Below are 17,709 nucleotides of genomic sequence, written 5' to 3' on the forward strand. Positions count from 1 at the left end.
TTCTTCATGGGTCACCTGTGCAAATTTGGGGGGGTTCTATGTGTTGCATGCAGTGGATCTTTAGTCTATGACATGTCAAGCTTACTATAGGTCATTTTAGCTTCTCAATAGTCCTGCATGATGCATAGTCAGGTGGAGAGCTGTCAGCAAGCTACTGTCTTTTCAGTGGTCCTCCTGCTGTTCTGCAAGGCAAGCTCAGAAACTTTAATTACTGTTTCCTATGTTAACCTTGTGAGTACAGGCACAGTTTCATCCTAATCCAGAAAAACTTTAACTCCTTCAACCTCAGTTTCAAGATCCGTGAACCGAGTTTCAAGATTCATGAGAGAGCAGACAGGGGGTGAAACAATCGGAAGGCAAGTGACAGAAGCAGACTGGTCTGAGGGAAGTGGCCACGACGTGCCAGAAGCTAGCCCTTCCTTTCTTATCATCTTCTAACATCTTTATCTTTCATCACTTTGCCTTACCTACCTAAGAATCTCATCTCAGTTCTTAGCTACTTGTCTGAGACACAGATAGTCACAAAGACATGTGGTCCCACGGCCCTTCAGACTGGTCTTTGCCTGTGTCACAGCATTATCCCAAATGACACAAAAATGAAGACATTATTTCATCTTTCTCTTTATTCTCAAAGTATGACAGTATTAAAGTCCAAGAGGCATTGGGCTGGTCCTTACATGGTCTCCTGTGCTTTAGGGGACTCAGAACCGAGCCCCCAGGAATGTGAGAGCATCATCTCAAAAAGCTAGAGCAGTTACTGTGCCAAGTTCAAGGGTGCAAGTCACATCCTGGGCATATCCATGGATGTGTGGGAGGGCTTGGGCTCCAGCTCTTGGGGAAGAACTGTTCTGAGAAGACCATGGAGCAAAAGAGGACCCAGCACCAGAAAGTCTGCTGGGAGAAGCGGGGAAAGTGAACGATAGGGGTCTTTCTTTCTTGTCTGCTACTGCCTAAGGGCAGAGGCACAGGACACAGCAAAGGGCCAAAGCAGGTAGCAGCTACTTGGATGCCATGAGGGGGAGGCCAAACCACTCCAGGGCTGGTTAACTGGCCTTGCGAGGAGGTGGAACGCTGGCCATAAGAATGGAGACAAACCGTTCCAGTTTCTGTGCCGCTTGTCTCCCGGTCTCTAGTACTTCCTCGTGACTGGCCTTCTCATGGGTTTCATAATCCGTAATGACCTTGTTGGTGATGAGGGAGAAGCCAAAGACTCGAAGTCCACAGTGCCTTGCAACTAGCACTTCTGGAACTGTGCTCATGCCTGATGGGGAGAAAGAGAGACACCAACCGTCGGGATCCTCAAGTGACTCTTGTCCTCACCCTTTGGCCTAACCTCTATGCATCACCTCACTGACAATTTGACATCTCACAAAACATCCAAGGAAGCAGCTAAATTAGAGTTGAGCTTAGGTTGTTCAGTATTGCTTGAAGGAGTGGGGCCTCAGAGGGCCTTATACTTTTCTTACAAATATTACCATTGTAATACTTTATTTCCATATCTGTCTGCGGCAATTGTGAAGCCAGTTCTAATGATGCAGTTCCATCTTCCAGCCAAGGTATGGAAGGTGGCTATAATAATATTCATTAGAATAATCCTTAGAAACAATTATCAAATCAAGATTGGTCATTAGCATTACAGCTGTTAAAGCCCTTGATGCTGGGTGGGGAGGTCTGATGGGACAACACACCAAACCTCACTACCTTAGTCTCTTTCTACAAGTCAATTTAATTCACTCTCCCTTCAAGTTAGATCCTCTCTCAATCCACCATCAGCTCTACAGTCTCTCACTTCTGCCCATCCCTATTTTACCAGATCCCTCCCTCTTCAAGCCTCCAGCCACGTTCCCCTTCATACCAACAGCATCCGCCCCCAGCTTCAGCAGCAGGTGACACTCTGCCACAGTCTCAAAGTTGGGGCCTGCCAGCGTCACATAGGTGCCTTCCTGCAGCTCTCTCTGCTCCCCCATTTGTTTCCAGACAACGTGAGCCTTCTGCCTCATATCCCGGTCATAGGCATCAGACATGGCAGGGAAACGAACTCCAAACCTAGGGTATGCGTTGGATTATCTCAGATTAATGGAATACAATGAGCTTTCTGCTAATTCCCAGGCAAGTCCTTACAACCTACCCATCTATAAACAAAGGAACAAGATCCGCACCTTTCATCATTGGGGCCTCTGAGAGGGTTCTGACCAGAGAAACCAGGCAGGTTGATGTGATCACGGATCAGCATGATATCACCAACCTCAAATCTGGGGTTGAGCCCTCCAGCTGCGTTGGTGACCACTAGGGTGTCCACGCCCAGAAGACAGAAAACTCTCACTGGGAAGGTGACCTTAGAAGTAAAAGATGAAAGATCATAAACTGTTCTTTAAAATTTCACTAATCCACCCACACAGAGATGCACGATATACATCATGAAAGAGAAAAGAGGGGACCAAAAATCTAACTAGACCAGGTAGCTAGGTAATAAAATAGGATAGATGGCTCTCTGCCCCTTGTTCCAGAGTCATCTAGACTCACACCCTTGATTTACCTTCCAGAGCGAGTAGCCTTCGTACATGTGGAACCTGCCCTGCATCATCACACAGGCTCTGCCGTTCAGGAACCCGAACACCAGCCGACCGGCGTGACCGGGCACTGTGTAACAGAGAGAAAGAGAGAAAGGGGAAACAATGGGACGACCCTTTCATACAACGCATAGCCCCTGAGCACCTACTGTGCACCAACGCACTGTGCTCAACATGTGAGTGTACAATTAGGCAAAAGAAGACATTATCATCTCTGCTCTCAGAAAGTTTGAGTCTAGTGGGGGAGATAGAAATTAATCACAAGCTTACAAATAAGTGTATAAGTACATCCTGAGATTAGAGCTATGGAGGTAAGGATGTTCAACGTAAACATCTATCAAAGGAAGGACAGGCTTTTTAAAGAAATTTCAAAGAAGGAGAAAGCCATACCATAAGAGAATAGGAGTAAAAAATAGAATAAATGGGTAATAATGAATACAGTGAATATAGTAACTATAGAACTCTTTCTCAAAATTTTCAAAATTCTCAAAGTGTATTTTCTTATTTATTACCCTAACTATATGCCTCCTCATTCCTGAAAGGGAGCTCATGGTGTATTCTAGCTTTCTAAAGAGGCTACTGAACAAGGGGGAAAGGGGCTGAGTTTGGATCCCTGCAAGTCTCTGTTATGACCCACAAAACAGTCCTGTGGGAATACATGCCCACGATGGGGCATGCAGGGGATGGGAGTAGAAAGATAACTCCCATCCAGACATAATAACCATAATTACCATTTCCCTTATCTGGCATTTCTCCTCTAATGGACATGGTCAACCTCTCCCTTAGGGAATGGATGGTCTGGGAGAGGGACCAAAACCAAGAGGAAGAGTTGAGGGACACACGAAGATACAGGAGCTTATAAAAAAAACAGTTACCAGTAATAGAGCAGAGGTGACAGAGTTAGGAAAACTCAAGTGGAGTATAAAAATAGGTTGATAAAATTTAAAAATTAGTCCACTTATCACTAAGTGCAATGCCCTTCTCGCTGGGGGTAGGAGTGGCAGGTGAAGCCAATGTCATGACTACCTCCCTTTGAAAACTTTGCCCTCTTTCTCTTTTTAGTATTTCCTTCTCCAACCCACCATCCCACCTCCCCGCTCTAGTCTCCCAGTCTTGCTCCAAAGGATTTGAAAAACATCTGTTAAAAGTTGTAACTCTCCAGAGAAAAGAGGAAGGTAGAAATTAGAAAAATTAATAAATAAACCAAGAGAAGTTAGTGATCTGAGAAATTAATCAGTAAACCAAATAAACTACCTTTGTACTTCACTTGCCCCTATTTCACCTGGCCCTTTTCTAAGCCTTAGCCTCAGAGTTTTCTGGCTGGTAAAAGGATGCTGGATATGCTATCCTCAGATCCCTCTGAGCTCCACTCTGCATAGGGGACATCTGCCCCTTTCCTCCTTCAAAGAGTCAGTGTGAATCAGGTCTGTGTATTCATGTGTTAACTGTGTATTTGTCTGCAAGAACACGGCAGTCTGTCTGCCCATTTGCTGCTGCGCACCAGCGTCTGCCTCATCCTGGGAGGCAAGCTGGAGCTGGGAGGTTGGGAGTGGCAGGAGGACAAGGACGGCCTGACCTTGTCCTGGGAGGTTACAGGCACTGCTTTTTCCATGAATGCTGCAGACTGAAAGAAATGGGGGGGGGGGGTAAGCATGTGGTGACCACGGTGTGTGTGGTGGAGGAGCATTCCGGGGAGGTGTTGTAGAGCTTTAAGGAGCTCTGAATCATTAAAGCACAGGAAACATGTCATATAGGATCGCTGACACACATGCCCTGTCTATTGTGACATTCTCACTGGGCAAATTTCCTTCTCAAGCCATTCTGATTCTTGGTGGTCTTTTGACCTCTCTCACAACAGTTGTCTTTAGTCAAGTGCTATAGAGAATAACCAGGTCCAGGCATAGAAGCATTGCCCTCCCATCAGAATCGCATCAATATCCCTCAGTCCCCTCCCTCTCTCCCCCTGGCCAGTACCTGTACTTCGGGGAAAGTTTGGTATTTCACTGTAGTCAAAGCTCTGGGCCTGAGTTACTCGATCAGCCAGACCTCCCAACCCAGAACCACAGATCACTGCCACTTGAGGCCGGTGCTCTGTGTGGGACAGAAGCCACTGTGCGGTCGTCTGATAATCTTCATATGTGAATCTAGGAAAAAAGGAAACTCAAGGTGAGTTTCGCTCCCCTTCCATGGGCATCACAGACTAATGACCAGAAAGGCTGGCAGGTGTACCAAGGTGGCAGGAGATAGAGAAGCTGGCCAAACAGCTGCCCCAGAGGGGAGGCTCCTCTCGCCCAGGAGAGGCCACACTAAGCTCACCCACCCACCCACCCTCTCCTCCTTCTGTCAGAACCACTAAAAATAGACATGAAACACCCTCCTCTCCTGGCAAACACTGATGATGCCTATGTCTCCACCACCCGCCCCCCAACTCCAGTTCTGTTACCACTGGCAGGTTTAATATCTCTCCTTCCGACAAAGATGAAGAGGAAGGGACCATCGAGTACAGACAAGTACAGTGACATAATCGAATCAAGGAGGGTAAAAGTGCTGGGCCTGAGGAGGCAGGCCCTGCAGTACACTCAGAACGGGATTAAGACCTTCCTTAGGGCAGAGACAAACCCAATACAACCCTCGTGGTACCCTACCTACCTGCTAAGGACACTCAAAGTGTAATTAAGACTAACTACCCTGAGGGCAAGGGATAAATCCAACTGCCTTCTGGACCCTCACCCTCCAGCTCCTCCCTCAGACAAATACGGAGGGCTAAATGTTTTGATTGAAGAAGTGATAGGAACACTCCTAGCGGAGGTCTATGTGTCAGTTCGCCTGGATCCTTCTTTCTGGGATCCCCAGACCCACACAGAGCCCTGTCAGATGGAATTGCAAGGGGCAATTCAAGCCTGGAGACTAGACAAGCTACCCCACACAAAAGCAGACTCCGTTCACACTCTGGTTGTCAGTGCTGGAGCAGAATCGACTGCAAAAATTTCTCACAGCATCTTCTTAAAAATAGATTCTGGAGCCCACCCCTCCAGACTCGTAATTCTGCAGAGAGGCCCCAGAATCTGTATTTTTTACAAAAGTGCCTCAGGTAATTCTGATTCAAAAAACGAGGTTTAGGAATTTCTGGTCTAAATGGAAGCAGAACTCAACTTGGAGTCTAGTCCCAATTTTGCCTTTTTAGGCAAGTAACTTGTGCTTCAACTTCTTTCCTCAGATATAAAGCAAGGCAATATAATCAGCCCTGCCTATCTTACAGGGTCAGTATGAAAATGAATTAAAAATTTGCTAACAAGCTCCAAAGATTTTTGACTTCATAGATCATGGTTCATGTCCCCAGCACTTGAACCTTTCTCCCACTTTCCCCTCTTTCTCTGTTCTCCTCCCAGCCTTCCCCCATCTTCCCTTCTCTTCACCAACGTTCTTTGCCCTTCAGACCTAGGGACATACACTTCCCCAGAACCCATACATTCAAAGAATCAATCTAGAATTTTTCTCATAATTCCAGTCAAATTCTCTTACACCTATGAACACAACCAACCAGCAAAAATTCTTTTCTTCAAAAGCAGAACCTTTGAAACCAGATGACTCTACAATACACTGGGTTTCCCTCAGGGGAAGTAGCTGGGTAAGGGACAGGGGCGAGGGCAATAGAGTTGGGGTCACAGGATGATGGAGAAGAGAAGCAACGAAATGGTAAAAAGTTAATCAAATAACATCCTCAAGAGGTGCAAAGGAAATGAAGGACATGTGAAGCGTTGGCCACCTAGCATTTCTGGCCACAATTTATAGGAATTCCTCATTGGCCATTATTCCCCCAAGAATACCTTGGATCCCTGGCAACCAAAAGCCACTGTGACCCCTAACGGTGATGTCTTGGACAGGGATTTCCAGGACCAAAGCAGAGAGAAGCGTTTTCAAAGGAAGGGGGAGTGGGCAGGGTCTGCTGTCCGGTTCAAGGAATACAGTCTCCTTCTCTCCTTGGAGACTCCATCCCCAAATTCATTGGCACTTCAATTTGAAGGGAAGGGTGGTGTTGGCGAGGAACCTGAGCAATCTCTCCTCTGAAGGAGGAACTCCAGATATGGGCACCAAAACTCCCTCGCGGCTTTACCTAGACTCTAGGACAGGAATGTGTGAAGAGCACTTGCGGTGGGAAGACCTTTTCCTTGTATTGGGCGGAGAGGGGTACGCCTCCCTCTACACTCACAGCCCCATCACGGGCGCGCGCCAGCACACAAACACACACACACAAACACACTGGCTCCTTTTACGAGTACACTACAGTCTACCGACCTGTCCCCTTCCTGCTCCAGTGGCGCCATCCTGCCTCGATTCCCCCGTGCGTCCCTGCCCGCGCCGCCCGCCCCACTGCTCCGCCGCCTTGGCCCTGACAGCGGGCTCCTTGCCAGGCCTCTCTGCAACTCCAGGGCGCCCGCTCCCTCTCCCGGCTCCTTCGGGGCCCACAGGGCCGGGTTTCCAGGTCTCGACGACAGCCATTTCCCTTCCCCAGGGGCCTCCTGGGTTCCCCGGGCCTGGGGTCCGCCTTACTCGGTCTCCATGGTGCCGCCGCCGCTCTCTCGACGAGCCCACCCTTCTCCGCTCCGCTACGCCGAGCTGCCGTCGCGGGTAGCGTCAGCACAGTGAGTGCACTGCCTGCCGTGTGCTGGCTTACATCTCCAGCCGGAAAGTCCCCAGCCAATGGCAGTCGAGCACGCGGGCCGGCCCTGTCGCCATGGTGACACACCCTGATCCAATCCGCCCAGGTTTGGCGGTAAACCCAATCCGAGTTCTTCCCCGGGCTGGATCCTTTCTCGCGCCCCACCTCACCCCGGGAGGGTCAGCATTTTCAAACACTTGAAATCAAGCGTTTCATCCCTGCACCCATTCCGGTCCGCAGGGCCCCGTGTTTCCGGCAAGGAAGCTTCTGGAGGAAGAGAGCTAGAAGCCGGGAGGAGAGCCCGGAACCATCTGTCTGCAGACCCATTACGGTTGTGTCTACAGCAAACTGTGAGAGATCTGAAAAGAGAAAATTTGAAACCTTAGATCGTGCAACGCCAGAATAAAATTAAGTGAGCCTGTGTCTGAGCTGCTTCCTTGCAGGGTCGACCCAAGCAAAACTGCTGACATGGAGGTTACAGGATTTGTGAGAAGACATCGGGGGACTAAATCCAGGCCCAGATGGGGAGTAGAAAAAAGTTCTAGGGGCAAGAATTCCTGGATCCTGGACACCGACAGAGAAAGGATGGGGATGCAGTGAGGATGACACTGAAAAATGCAGACAATCCCTTGATTTACACAAAACTGGACGGAAGCAATTCACATAGCTGGAGAAGGACTCCTCCCAAGATGGAAATTCCTGAAACAGAACAACACATATAACGTCTTCGTAAGAATTCAGCTGTTTCTTCTCCCTACTTTTACAAGTTTAACCAGCCTCACATAAAATCACAAATCAATGGCCCTTGCTTAGCTGTTGGAATCCTCCCTTTTCCACTCTCCTGAACTCTTGTCTTTGCTGCTTGCCATTTTACCCACCACCATGGCCCAAGCCACTCTTTCCCAACCCTGTTTCTATCTCATTCATGGGAGAATTATTTATTGAGCATCAACTGTGTACCTGAACTGTTCTAGTGCTGGGACAGAAGAGTAATGACAATATATGTAAAGAAAAAAAAAATAACTATAAAGAACTGAGCCCAGTGCCAAGTGAACGGTTTATTCTGTCATCATTATTGTTATTATTGGTTTATTCTTATTACTATCCTTTTTCATCCAGTAGTTTTAGCAAAAGTAACAACAGGGTGATCTAAATAAATCTTCGTGATCTTAGTAATGAGACTATGAACAATTGAAACATTGAAAGCATGATTTTAAATGATGGATAAGATCAGTCACAAGTAAAAATCAGCCCAAGGAAATATCTAACTGTATTTGATTACTGAAAATCCAATCCCGTTTACACAAAAGACAAGATTAGAATGTGATTACATCTTAAAAAGTGCAAACAATTAATTTTAATGGAATCTGTCTAAAGTAGTGTATGTAAACCAAAAGGAGATGATCTGCAATATATTTACAACAGGAAAATTGGAGGACAATGTTTAATCTTCTGTAGTGTTTCTCTGGTGTCGTGTGAGGAAGAATCTGCAGTATGTATATACATAAACATTCTGGTCACCAAAGAAATTATGTGACAGGCAAGGGCAGTTTACCAGACCATACCTTGGCCTCGGTGACATAACGTTCAGAACTACACAACATGCTTTATTCAGAATTCGAATTCAGCAACCAACCTTCCTCATAATCACTTGGATCCCCAATCTCTTTAATCTCGGATTTATCAGTGGTCCAGAGGGGAGTCTACCCTACAAGGCCTAGCAGGCCTCCTGAGACCACATCTTTATCTTGTGGTCTATCCAACAAGAGGGCCCAGGCTCCAGGTTGCATCTAAGCCTACCCTGGGTCCCGTCCTAACCCTAACGTTGGTTTGTTTACATCTCTTACTGCTTTCCTCACAGGTTTTTGACCTTTGAAGTGTATGGATTCAGGTGTTGTGTGTGTGGATCTGCTGTACTGTGAACACTGGTAAACAGCACATACTTAGTGGTCAAATATATGACATGTCTTAAATGTCTATTATATCTCTTTAGGCCATCTCAAGGCAAGTCCCCACACTCTATTCCTTTATGACCATTTTGATCTGTTTTCAACACCCCAGTCCAGAGGACTCCAATTTCTCAGTTTATACTGTGCCTAGTATCTCATCAATTTTTTCACAGCATCCCTAGGTCAAAAGAAATACCTAACAGTTTTGCTTTTTAAGTAGTTGGTTCCTAACAACTTAGTAACCATCTGAAAAAAATAATACATACAAATTAAAAGAAAAGATATTTTTTAATTTTTTTCTTACATAGCCACAAATAGTTACTAATGGGATGTATGTACGTACCTGTTGGGCACTGCACAACCTCTTGACCCTTGGAATCCAACACTGCTCCCTCATTTCCTGTTCTGTGCTGATTTTCACACAAGACTTACTTTTTTATCCGAGGGACCTCCTAAAACCCAGCTTCGCAAAGACATTTTGTCATGGAAAGCAATGCAGCACAATCCAATGTTCAAATTGTGAATTACCTCAAGCTAGCAGTTTGCATGGTATACAAGAGATGTCGAATATCACTATGTTTCCCTTAAAATTTTAAGATAGCCCATGGTACCCCTGTGAATTTGCACCTTAGCACAGAGTTTGGAAACTATGGCCCCAGTTACTCCATGCTACCTCATTCCTGCATCTATATAGTGTAAATGAGTGGACTGTGTAATCAAACTACCTGTGTATGAATTCCATCTTCCCCCCTTACTTACCAGCTGTGTGATCCCAGGCAAGTAAAATTCTTACTATGCCTCAGTTTTCTCACCTGTAAAATGGTGACAATAATACTACTTCCTGCTGTTGCAAGGATTATATAAAATGCCTGTGAAGTGTTTAGATAAGTGCCTGGGATTATAGTAAGCACACAGTAAATATTGGCTACTATTATCCCCCGTTGTCTCTTTTTCCTTTTGACTTCTCTACGGCCACCTAACCATGAATTGGATCAGACGACAAACTAGAAGTATACCAGCCCATCAGCACCAACTCTAATCCTGCACTGTTCAAAACAGTAGCCACTAGCCACATATGGCTATTTAAACTTATTGAAATTAATTAAGGTGAAATAAAAATAAAAATTCAGTTCCTTAGTTATACTAACCTCATTTCAACTGCTCAATAGCCACATGTGGCTAGTGGCTACCATATTCATAGCATGAAAACATTTCTATCATCACAGAAAGTTCTACTGAACAGCGCTGCTTTTATCTTTTCTAGTCACTGCTACCCTGTATCCACATAAAAGAAGCTGAAACTTGTTTTATTCCATACTTTTAGAGTTCCTGTAGTCACGAGTCAAACAATCAACAACCTTAGAATGATTATAGCTTATCACTGCCTTAGTACCCTTTCTTCTTTTTTTTTAAAATTTTTTGTTTATTGCAGTAACATTGGTTTATAACATTGTATAAACTTCAGGTGTACATCATTATACTTTTATTTATGCATGGATTACATCATGTTATCATGTTCACTACCCAAATACTAATTACAATCCATCACCACACACATGTGCCTAATTATCCCTTTTGCCCTCTTGCCTCCACTCTTCCCCTCTGGTAACCACCAATCCAATCTCTGTCTCTATGTGTTTGTTTGTTGTTGTTAGTGCCCTTTCTTCTATCTTCTTATCACCTCTTCTAATTTCTGAGGGACTCCCATGTCCAGGCACATACTCAGTAACACACCCATCCTCCATGCTCAAGATCAAAGAAACTGAAGAACAGAAGCGACAGGTTCTAAGTCACTCAGCATTGCCTTCTGGAATGAGGAGATGTCTTCAGATAATGACTCCCAATGTCAACATTTATAGAAACAGTCTCAACTTCTCAGGATTTTTTGGGCGAGAAATCTATTTTATTCCTGCTCTCTCGACTGAAATTTCTCATTGTCTCTAGACCACAAGATAGATGTTCTCCTCTTTAAATACCTACCCCCCACCACCACCTAGAATCTTTGACCTTCCATTTTCTCCAATTCCTGAAATTAAAATCTTATTTTAGTTTAGTTCCCCCTGCCCCCTGGTTAAAAGGATCACTTTCATTTCTCTTTTCTAAGAGTGAGATCACTATATCCCTTTTTGTGCCTCACTCAGAGGCAGGAACAGCGTACAGATAAAAAGATTAACCTAACAGTCTCAATTCCAAAGACTTTGGCTCCCAGATAGGGAAGCTGACTATACCCTAAAGGAAAGGGCAAAGAACTGGGGCACGGGACAGGCATGGAACACAAGGGAACAAAGGCTCAGTGTAATAAATAGAAATTAATCCCTTAAAACTAGAACCCACTCTACTCTACCCTACCCATCTAACCCCCCCACACTACTCCTCAGCTTGGTTAACTTACTCCGCATGTTACCAAAAACATTCTCCACCCTGGAAATGGAGTAAGGGACTGTTCTGTTTTCACACAGGGTAAACCACCACTTTAGGAGAGGGGAAAGAGGAAACAGGGCACGTGGAAAAGAAATCAAATTGGGACACTGTGGGCCATAGAAGCCAGGCAGATGTTTCCCACCCCATTCTCTGCCCATCCCTGCAGAGGGGTAGTTACCATCTGCTTGGAACCTGCAGAAAAAATGCTTCCAAATCTTTGCAGTGTCTTTCATGACATCCTCCTGTTATGGACTGTTATGGACTGTCCCCTCAAAATTCATGTGATGAAACTCTAACACTCTAACCCCAAGGTGACTGTATTTGGAGATAGGGTCTTTAAAGAGGTAGTTAAGGTTAAATGAGGTCATAAAGGGCCCTAATCCAATATGGCTGAGGTCCTTATAAGAAATAGAAGAGACACCAGGGCTGTGTAAGCACAGAGAAAAGGCCACGTGAGGACACAGTGGACGAGGTGGCTATCTGCAAGCCAAGGAGAGAGGCCTGCCAACACCTTGATCTTGGACTTCAAGCCTCCAGAACTGTGAGAAAATAAATTTAAGCCACCCAGTCTGGTATTTTGTTATGGCAGCCCTAGCAAACTAATACACCTCTATAGCCTAATTTTTCTCAGTCTAAGTGAGAAGACTCCACCCCATAAGTAAGATACCTAGCACCAGGGGCAATATTGAAATGACTTACCTGTACAGTACAGGTACCAGCCAACCAAAACCATTGCCAGCCATAAACAACTGATGCCAGTCACAGTGGAGTGCCCTGGCTGAATATCCACCCTGCTTAGGACTGCAGCTGACAATATTTCTTAGTACACAAATTTACCTCAAGATGGGGTTTAAGTTAATTAATTAATTGATAGCCATTTATCAAGCAACTTCTATGTGCCAGGCATTGAACATAGGAAGGGCTCCATTCCAAACACCGTGCATTCTGCCACCTCTGTCGTGGCCTTGTCAATCAGCCTAGCAGATGATGTGAGTGCAAAAGCATTAAACCGTAAGTCAGAAGACCTGGACTTTTAGTCCCATTTTGATCTCTCACTTAGCTTAAGTGACTCGAACTTACAGAGCCTCAGTTTCCATATCTAAAAAATAAGGAGTCTTGCCTTCCCTGTCCATCTCATAGTGGGTTTTGAAATAAATGAATACAAATATAAAAGTGCTTTATTAACTGTGAGAAAACTATATATATTATCGTTACTTTTTGCATGTCTCTGCCAATTGACCTACTTAAGACACAGCTCAAATCCAAGTTATCCCCATGCACAGTAATATAATAATTCTTCTTCATTTTTAAAGTATTTTTTTTTTTTTTTTTTTTGTGAGGAGATCAGCCCTGAGCTAACATCCGCCAATCTTCCTCTTTTTTTGCTGAGGAAGACGGCCCTGGGCTAACATCTGTGCCTATCTTCCTCCACTTTATATGGGACGCCGCCACAGCATGGCTTACCAAGCAGTGCGTCGGTGCGCGCCCGGGATCCGAACCAGCGAACCCCGGGCCGCCGCAGCGGAGCGCGCGCACTTAACCGCTTGCGCCACCGGGCCGACCCCCCATTTTTAAAGTATTTTTAAAGTTTTATCTGGCTGCTCTGGCTAGAAGGGATTTCTTCTTTCCCTGAACTTATATTACACTGTTTAATTCATTTGTTATGAAGCATGTGTTCCATCATAAATTTCTAGTATTGCTATTTTTTCCATGTAGTAAAAAATTACTAGTGCTGATATTTTAGACTGTGTATTTTTACATTATTATCTCTCCCTACCCAGAGTTTAATTTCTTAAGGAGTATCTTTCACAAAGAGTAGATATGTAGCAAATATTTGTAGAGGTATTGATTGCTGAAATTCTACCATTTATAGTAGGTGGGAAAACATGGCCACAATACTTTGCAGCTCCTCTCATCAAGGTTTGAAGTCCATTTCCCCACACCTTGAATCTGTGCAGGCCTTACGACTTGCTATGACCACTAGAGTGTGGTAGGAATGAAGGCCTAAAGACGCCTTGCAGCTTCTCCTTTCACCCTCTTGGACCATTGCCCTAAGTACCACCATGCTATAAAGAAGCCCAGCCAAGCCAGCACACACAACTGCCACACATGTGAGTGAGGCCATCTTGGACTATTCAGTCGTTTCCAGTCACCTTGGACTGCATGCTCATAATGAGCCCAGGTGAGAGCAGTAAAAGAACCATCCAGCCAACCCACATAATCATGAGGAAAAAACATCACTTTGGGTGTTGTTCATTATGCAGCAATAGATAACCGAAGACCAGAAGAGATATTCCTCTCCTCCACGCTGACAGGGTTTTATGGCCTCTTTCATGGCCCTTCTCACAAATGACCTTGCTTTCTGGGCATGTATCTTCTGACCACTACCAGATTCTAATGTCACTGAGAGTGAAACAGAATTTACTGATCCAAGATTTCTCCTGAAGTACTCTGCCCAGATTGTAGATAGTGGGTGGATGAGTCCATTTGCATAATAAGTAATGGCTCTTTCCAAGAGAGTTTTGGAACTCAAGTCCCATAGGAATATATTATAAGGCAGTTTCATCACAAGAGCACTTGGAGAGTCACTGTGCTTCCCTTAACCGTGTCTCACACCTACGTGGGCGGAGGTTAGTCTGGCACTAAAAGGGATCTAGAACAGGACATATTCATGGATTATTCCATCACACTTTTCCTTCAGTGCCTCACATGCCTGTCAGAGAAAACATTCTTCCTATTGGTTAACATTTTCTTCTCTAGCCACACATCTCTCTATTTAACCTACAATGAAAACATCACCAAGAGCCCACACTACTAAAAAAATGAGCCATTCTGCTCATCTACCCCTCTAGGATCCTTGGTACTGTATCCAATTCTCCATCTCTCCCACATTTTTGTTTTCCCCAAAGCCCCAGTAGATAGTTGTACGTCATAGTTGCACATCCTTCTAGTTGCTGTATGTGGGACGCGTCCCCAGCATGGCCAGAGAAGCGGTGTGTCGGTGCGCGCCCAGGATCCGAACTGGGGCCGCCAGTAGTGGAGCGCGCGCACTTAACCGCTAAGCCACGGGGCCGGCCCTCTCCCACGTTTTTATACAGATAAAACTAGATTTAAATGAACATTAAATATGGCTTTGGTGAGGGTGGGAAGAGTCTCAAAAGGACAGGTTTTGGAATGTATGTGTAACCAGGTGTACACAGTGAATGCACTCTGCCCCAGAGTGTACACTTGAGCACATGTGTGCCAGAAGGAGCAGCACACTGGTCTGTCCCCCTGGAGAACTACAACCCCTTCCCCACTTTGTATCCAGAGGTTCCTTGGTTCTTTAAGTGTCTGTGGGCCCTAACTGGTGGAAGGATATTTGCTTCTGAGAAGAAGCTGGTCTGGGAAAGCTGTGTGTGAAAATGAGAACCCAGGTGAAGTCTCCAGTCCCTGTAGCAACCACAAGTGCTAGATCAGCAGTAGTTTATTTATTATTAAATATTTGGGGTGGGCTGCCCTTTCCTCAATGTTAGGCACAGTGGTGAGGCTTCTAGCTAAACTAGTCATGGTCCTCAGAGCTGTTTCTTCAATTCCTTGTTGCCTTCCAGATGTGAGGGCTACAATATGTGGAAAACCCAGCTGTGGTTCAGGCTCCATAAAGATCACATGAGCTTGAGGAAGTGCGCTGGCAGGGTACTCTCCCCAAAGGTTGGGTTCAGTGGTTACTGATAGACTCTCGGGGTTCTACTTTGGTTTTGGGGAAGGGGTAAGATAGAATTCTCATCTGAGGTGTTCCTCAGGAAAAGCCAGCCATCTCAGCATTATTCTCAGTCAAGGAGCCCTTACATTTTACAGACTTGAGCTAAAAAGTTCCCATTCATAGCAATTAGATATTTCCCAAGAGCATGAGCTGGAACCATCTCCCTTGGACGTCCTAGTACTCCCTCTCTTATGACAACAGGGCCTTCCCTATCCTGTACTTGCTTAATTAAAGGAAATTACTTCAGTAACACTGGAAAACAAAGAAGATCTCTTTAAGGTGACTCAATTTTACTCTATCATCCACCACTAATCCCAGAATAATAGTGTACTCATGCTACACTTACATAATTAAGGAAATCCTCTTAAATTATCCTTTCAAATAACGGACCATTCAACCTTAACTGTTTGTCCCTGCTCTACCCTGAAACACTCAATATAGTCGAAACAACTGTAGGGGAGGAAGACGACCCTCTACCCACTCTGAGTCCTTTCTGGCTGGGCTACAAATTAAATTGACATAAGACCGAATAGTAGAAGAAAATCAAACAAAGCTTTATAACATGTATACATGGGAGAGACCCAGGGGAAACTGGGTAACTCGCCAAAATGGTGGAGGTTTTCATCTTAAATACTATCTTCAGCTAAAGACAAAGGAGGATGTTGGCGGTGGAAGAGTCAGCTATGGGAGATTACCAGAAAAGCACAGTAAACAAGAGTAAGGTTAATATGCAGATTTAAGTCCTTGCCTTCTGCACTGATAAGAGTTTCTAGAGATAAGGTCATCCCCCCTTCTTCCTGGTACAGAGAGGGAGATGATACCTTTACAAAGGGAGATTTCCCTTATAAACACAAATGTCTCTTACAAAGCATAACTTCTATTTTTACATGGTTTTCAGAGCTTTGATAAGAATGGGCTTAGCAAGGATCCTCACAGTCTATCCATACCCAGAGTTATCTATGGTGATGGCCTGTCCTAGGGACAGGGCTTCTATCTTAAATTCTTTTAGGCAGTTTGGGGGAAGGCCAAATGTTCTTCCTGAGTCTTCTGAGCCTTTATTGTATTCAGCTAGAAATAATCCACACAACCAAGTGGCACATCTTGGGGCAGCCTGCCCTGAGCCACATCACAACAAAGAAAAAAGTTCCCTTCAGCTAACAGTGGGAAACCTCCACATTTCATCTCTGTCTAGGTACCCATTTAGTAGAGCACCCTGAAAGGTTTGAAAATTACTCTTATCTGTTGTGCAAGTTGAGTCAGATGAATATAGATTAACAGGAGAGTGGCTAGGTGGATTGGTTTAACCATCTGAGTTGCTTAAGATCTTTTCCAATACTTGTCAGAATAACCTCCATCAGCAGTCTCCTGGGTGAGGGCAAAGATGAGACAAGTCTGAATACTGTCTCAGCTACCAAACAAGGTTAACTAAAATATCCTTGGACCTGATTGGTTAAGTCAATAAAAAACAACTTATCATATACAATGTGTTTAGGACGTGGGGGGGGGGGCTCATAAAATTGAGTAAAACGATGAGATTTCCTTGCAGTGGTAGAGACAGACGCATAAAAAGACAATTTCATAACTTAATCAGGTGTGGAGGGGAGGGTGGAGTCTGCAGCGAAGCTTCCTGAAGAAGCCAGTCTTGTGTCCTAGCCCAGAAGAGACTCCAGCGAGAAAGGCTGGGGTGACAATCTGAACGTTTTCATCCATTTCTTCCTAGAACATCTTTACTTTGACTTTTTACAGGTATTTCTTTGAGTAGAGCTGCTAACTGCTGCCTACCGTTCCTCCTCCTGCCGCTCAGAACAGCCTAAGCTCCCGCCTTTTTTCATTGCTCGCCCTTGAGCCACGCCCCCGGGTTCTGGCGCTAAGTTGGGGCCAATAAAGCTGCGCCCCAAGGATCACAGGAAGAGGGAAGGGAAGCCTCCAGCCAATGGGAGGCCAAGTATTATCCCAAAGAGAGAGAAAAGTCTTTTAGTGTTGTCTTTGGACCAATGAGGAGCAATGATTGTGCGCCCGCCGTAGGCGCGTAACAGAGGACGCGCGGCTTCCCCAAGCACGTGACCCGAGACCTGAAGCAGCCTCGCCCCACCCCCTGGTCTGGAGGTAGCGCGATGGGCCACGCTTCCAATGGCTCGCAGCGCTTCTCGTCACGTGCAGTGTTTGCAGCCCGAGCAGCCTCCGGAAGGTCATGTGACAGTTGACGTTGCGCGACGCTCCCCAATGGAAAAGAAGAGCTGCCTTCACAGGACCAGGAATTGGTGTATCTCTACGAATAATAGCCCGGCGGAGGCGGGGACCGCCTATCACGTGCTGCGGGACGGAACGGGGCGGGGCAGGCCACTGGTTGCGGGGCGAGCTGGGCGG

The 17,709-nt window shown here is 45.4% G+C and overlaps 1 protein-coding gene across 1 annotated transcript; it reads right to left on the reverse strand.

The window, feature by feature from the left end:
• Positions 1-584: 584 nt before the first annotated feature.
• On the reverse strand, positions 585-7,244 carry LOC131405834 (purine nucleoside phosphorylase-like). The gene is made up of 6 exons (XM_058541065.1): positions 7,122-7,244; positions 4,545-4,714; positions 2,537-2,640; positions 2,160-2,335; positions 1,856-2,046; positions 585-1,261 (listed from the first exon to the last, which is right to left on the reverse strand). The coding sequence occupies exons 1-6, from the start codon at positions 7,130-7,132 to the stop codon at positions 1,044-1,046; spliced, it is 870 nt and encodes a 289-aa protein (XP_058397048.1). The 5' UTR covers positions 7,133-7,244; the 3' UTR covers positions 585-1,043.
• Between the last annotated feature and the right edge of the window lie 10,465 nt (positions 7,245-17,709).

The sequence above is a fragment of the Diceros bicornis genome, chromosome 5, assembly GCF_020826845.1.
Source record: "Diceros bicornis minor isolate mBicDic1 chromosome 5, mDicBic1.mat.cur, whole genome shotgun sequence".
NCBI lineage: Eukaryota > Metazoa > Chordata > Mammalia > Perissodactyla > Rhinocerotidae > Diceros > Diceros bicornis.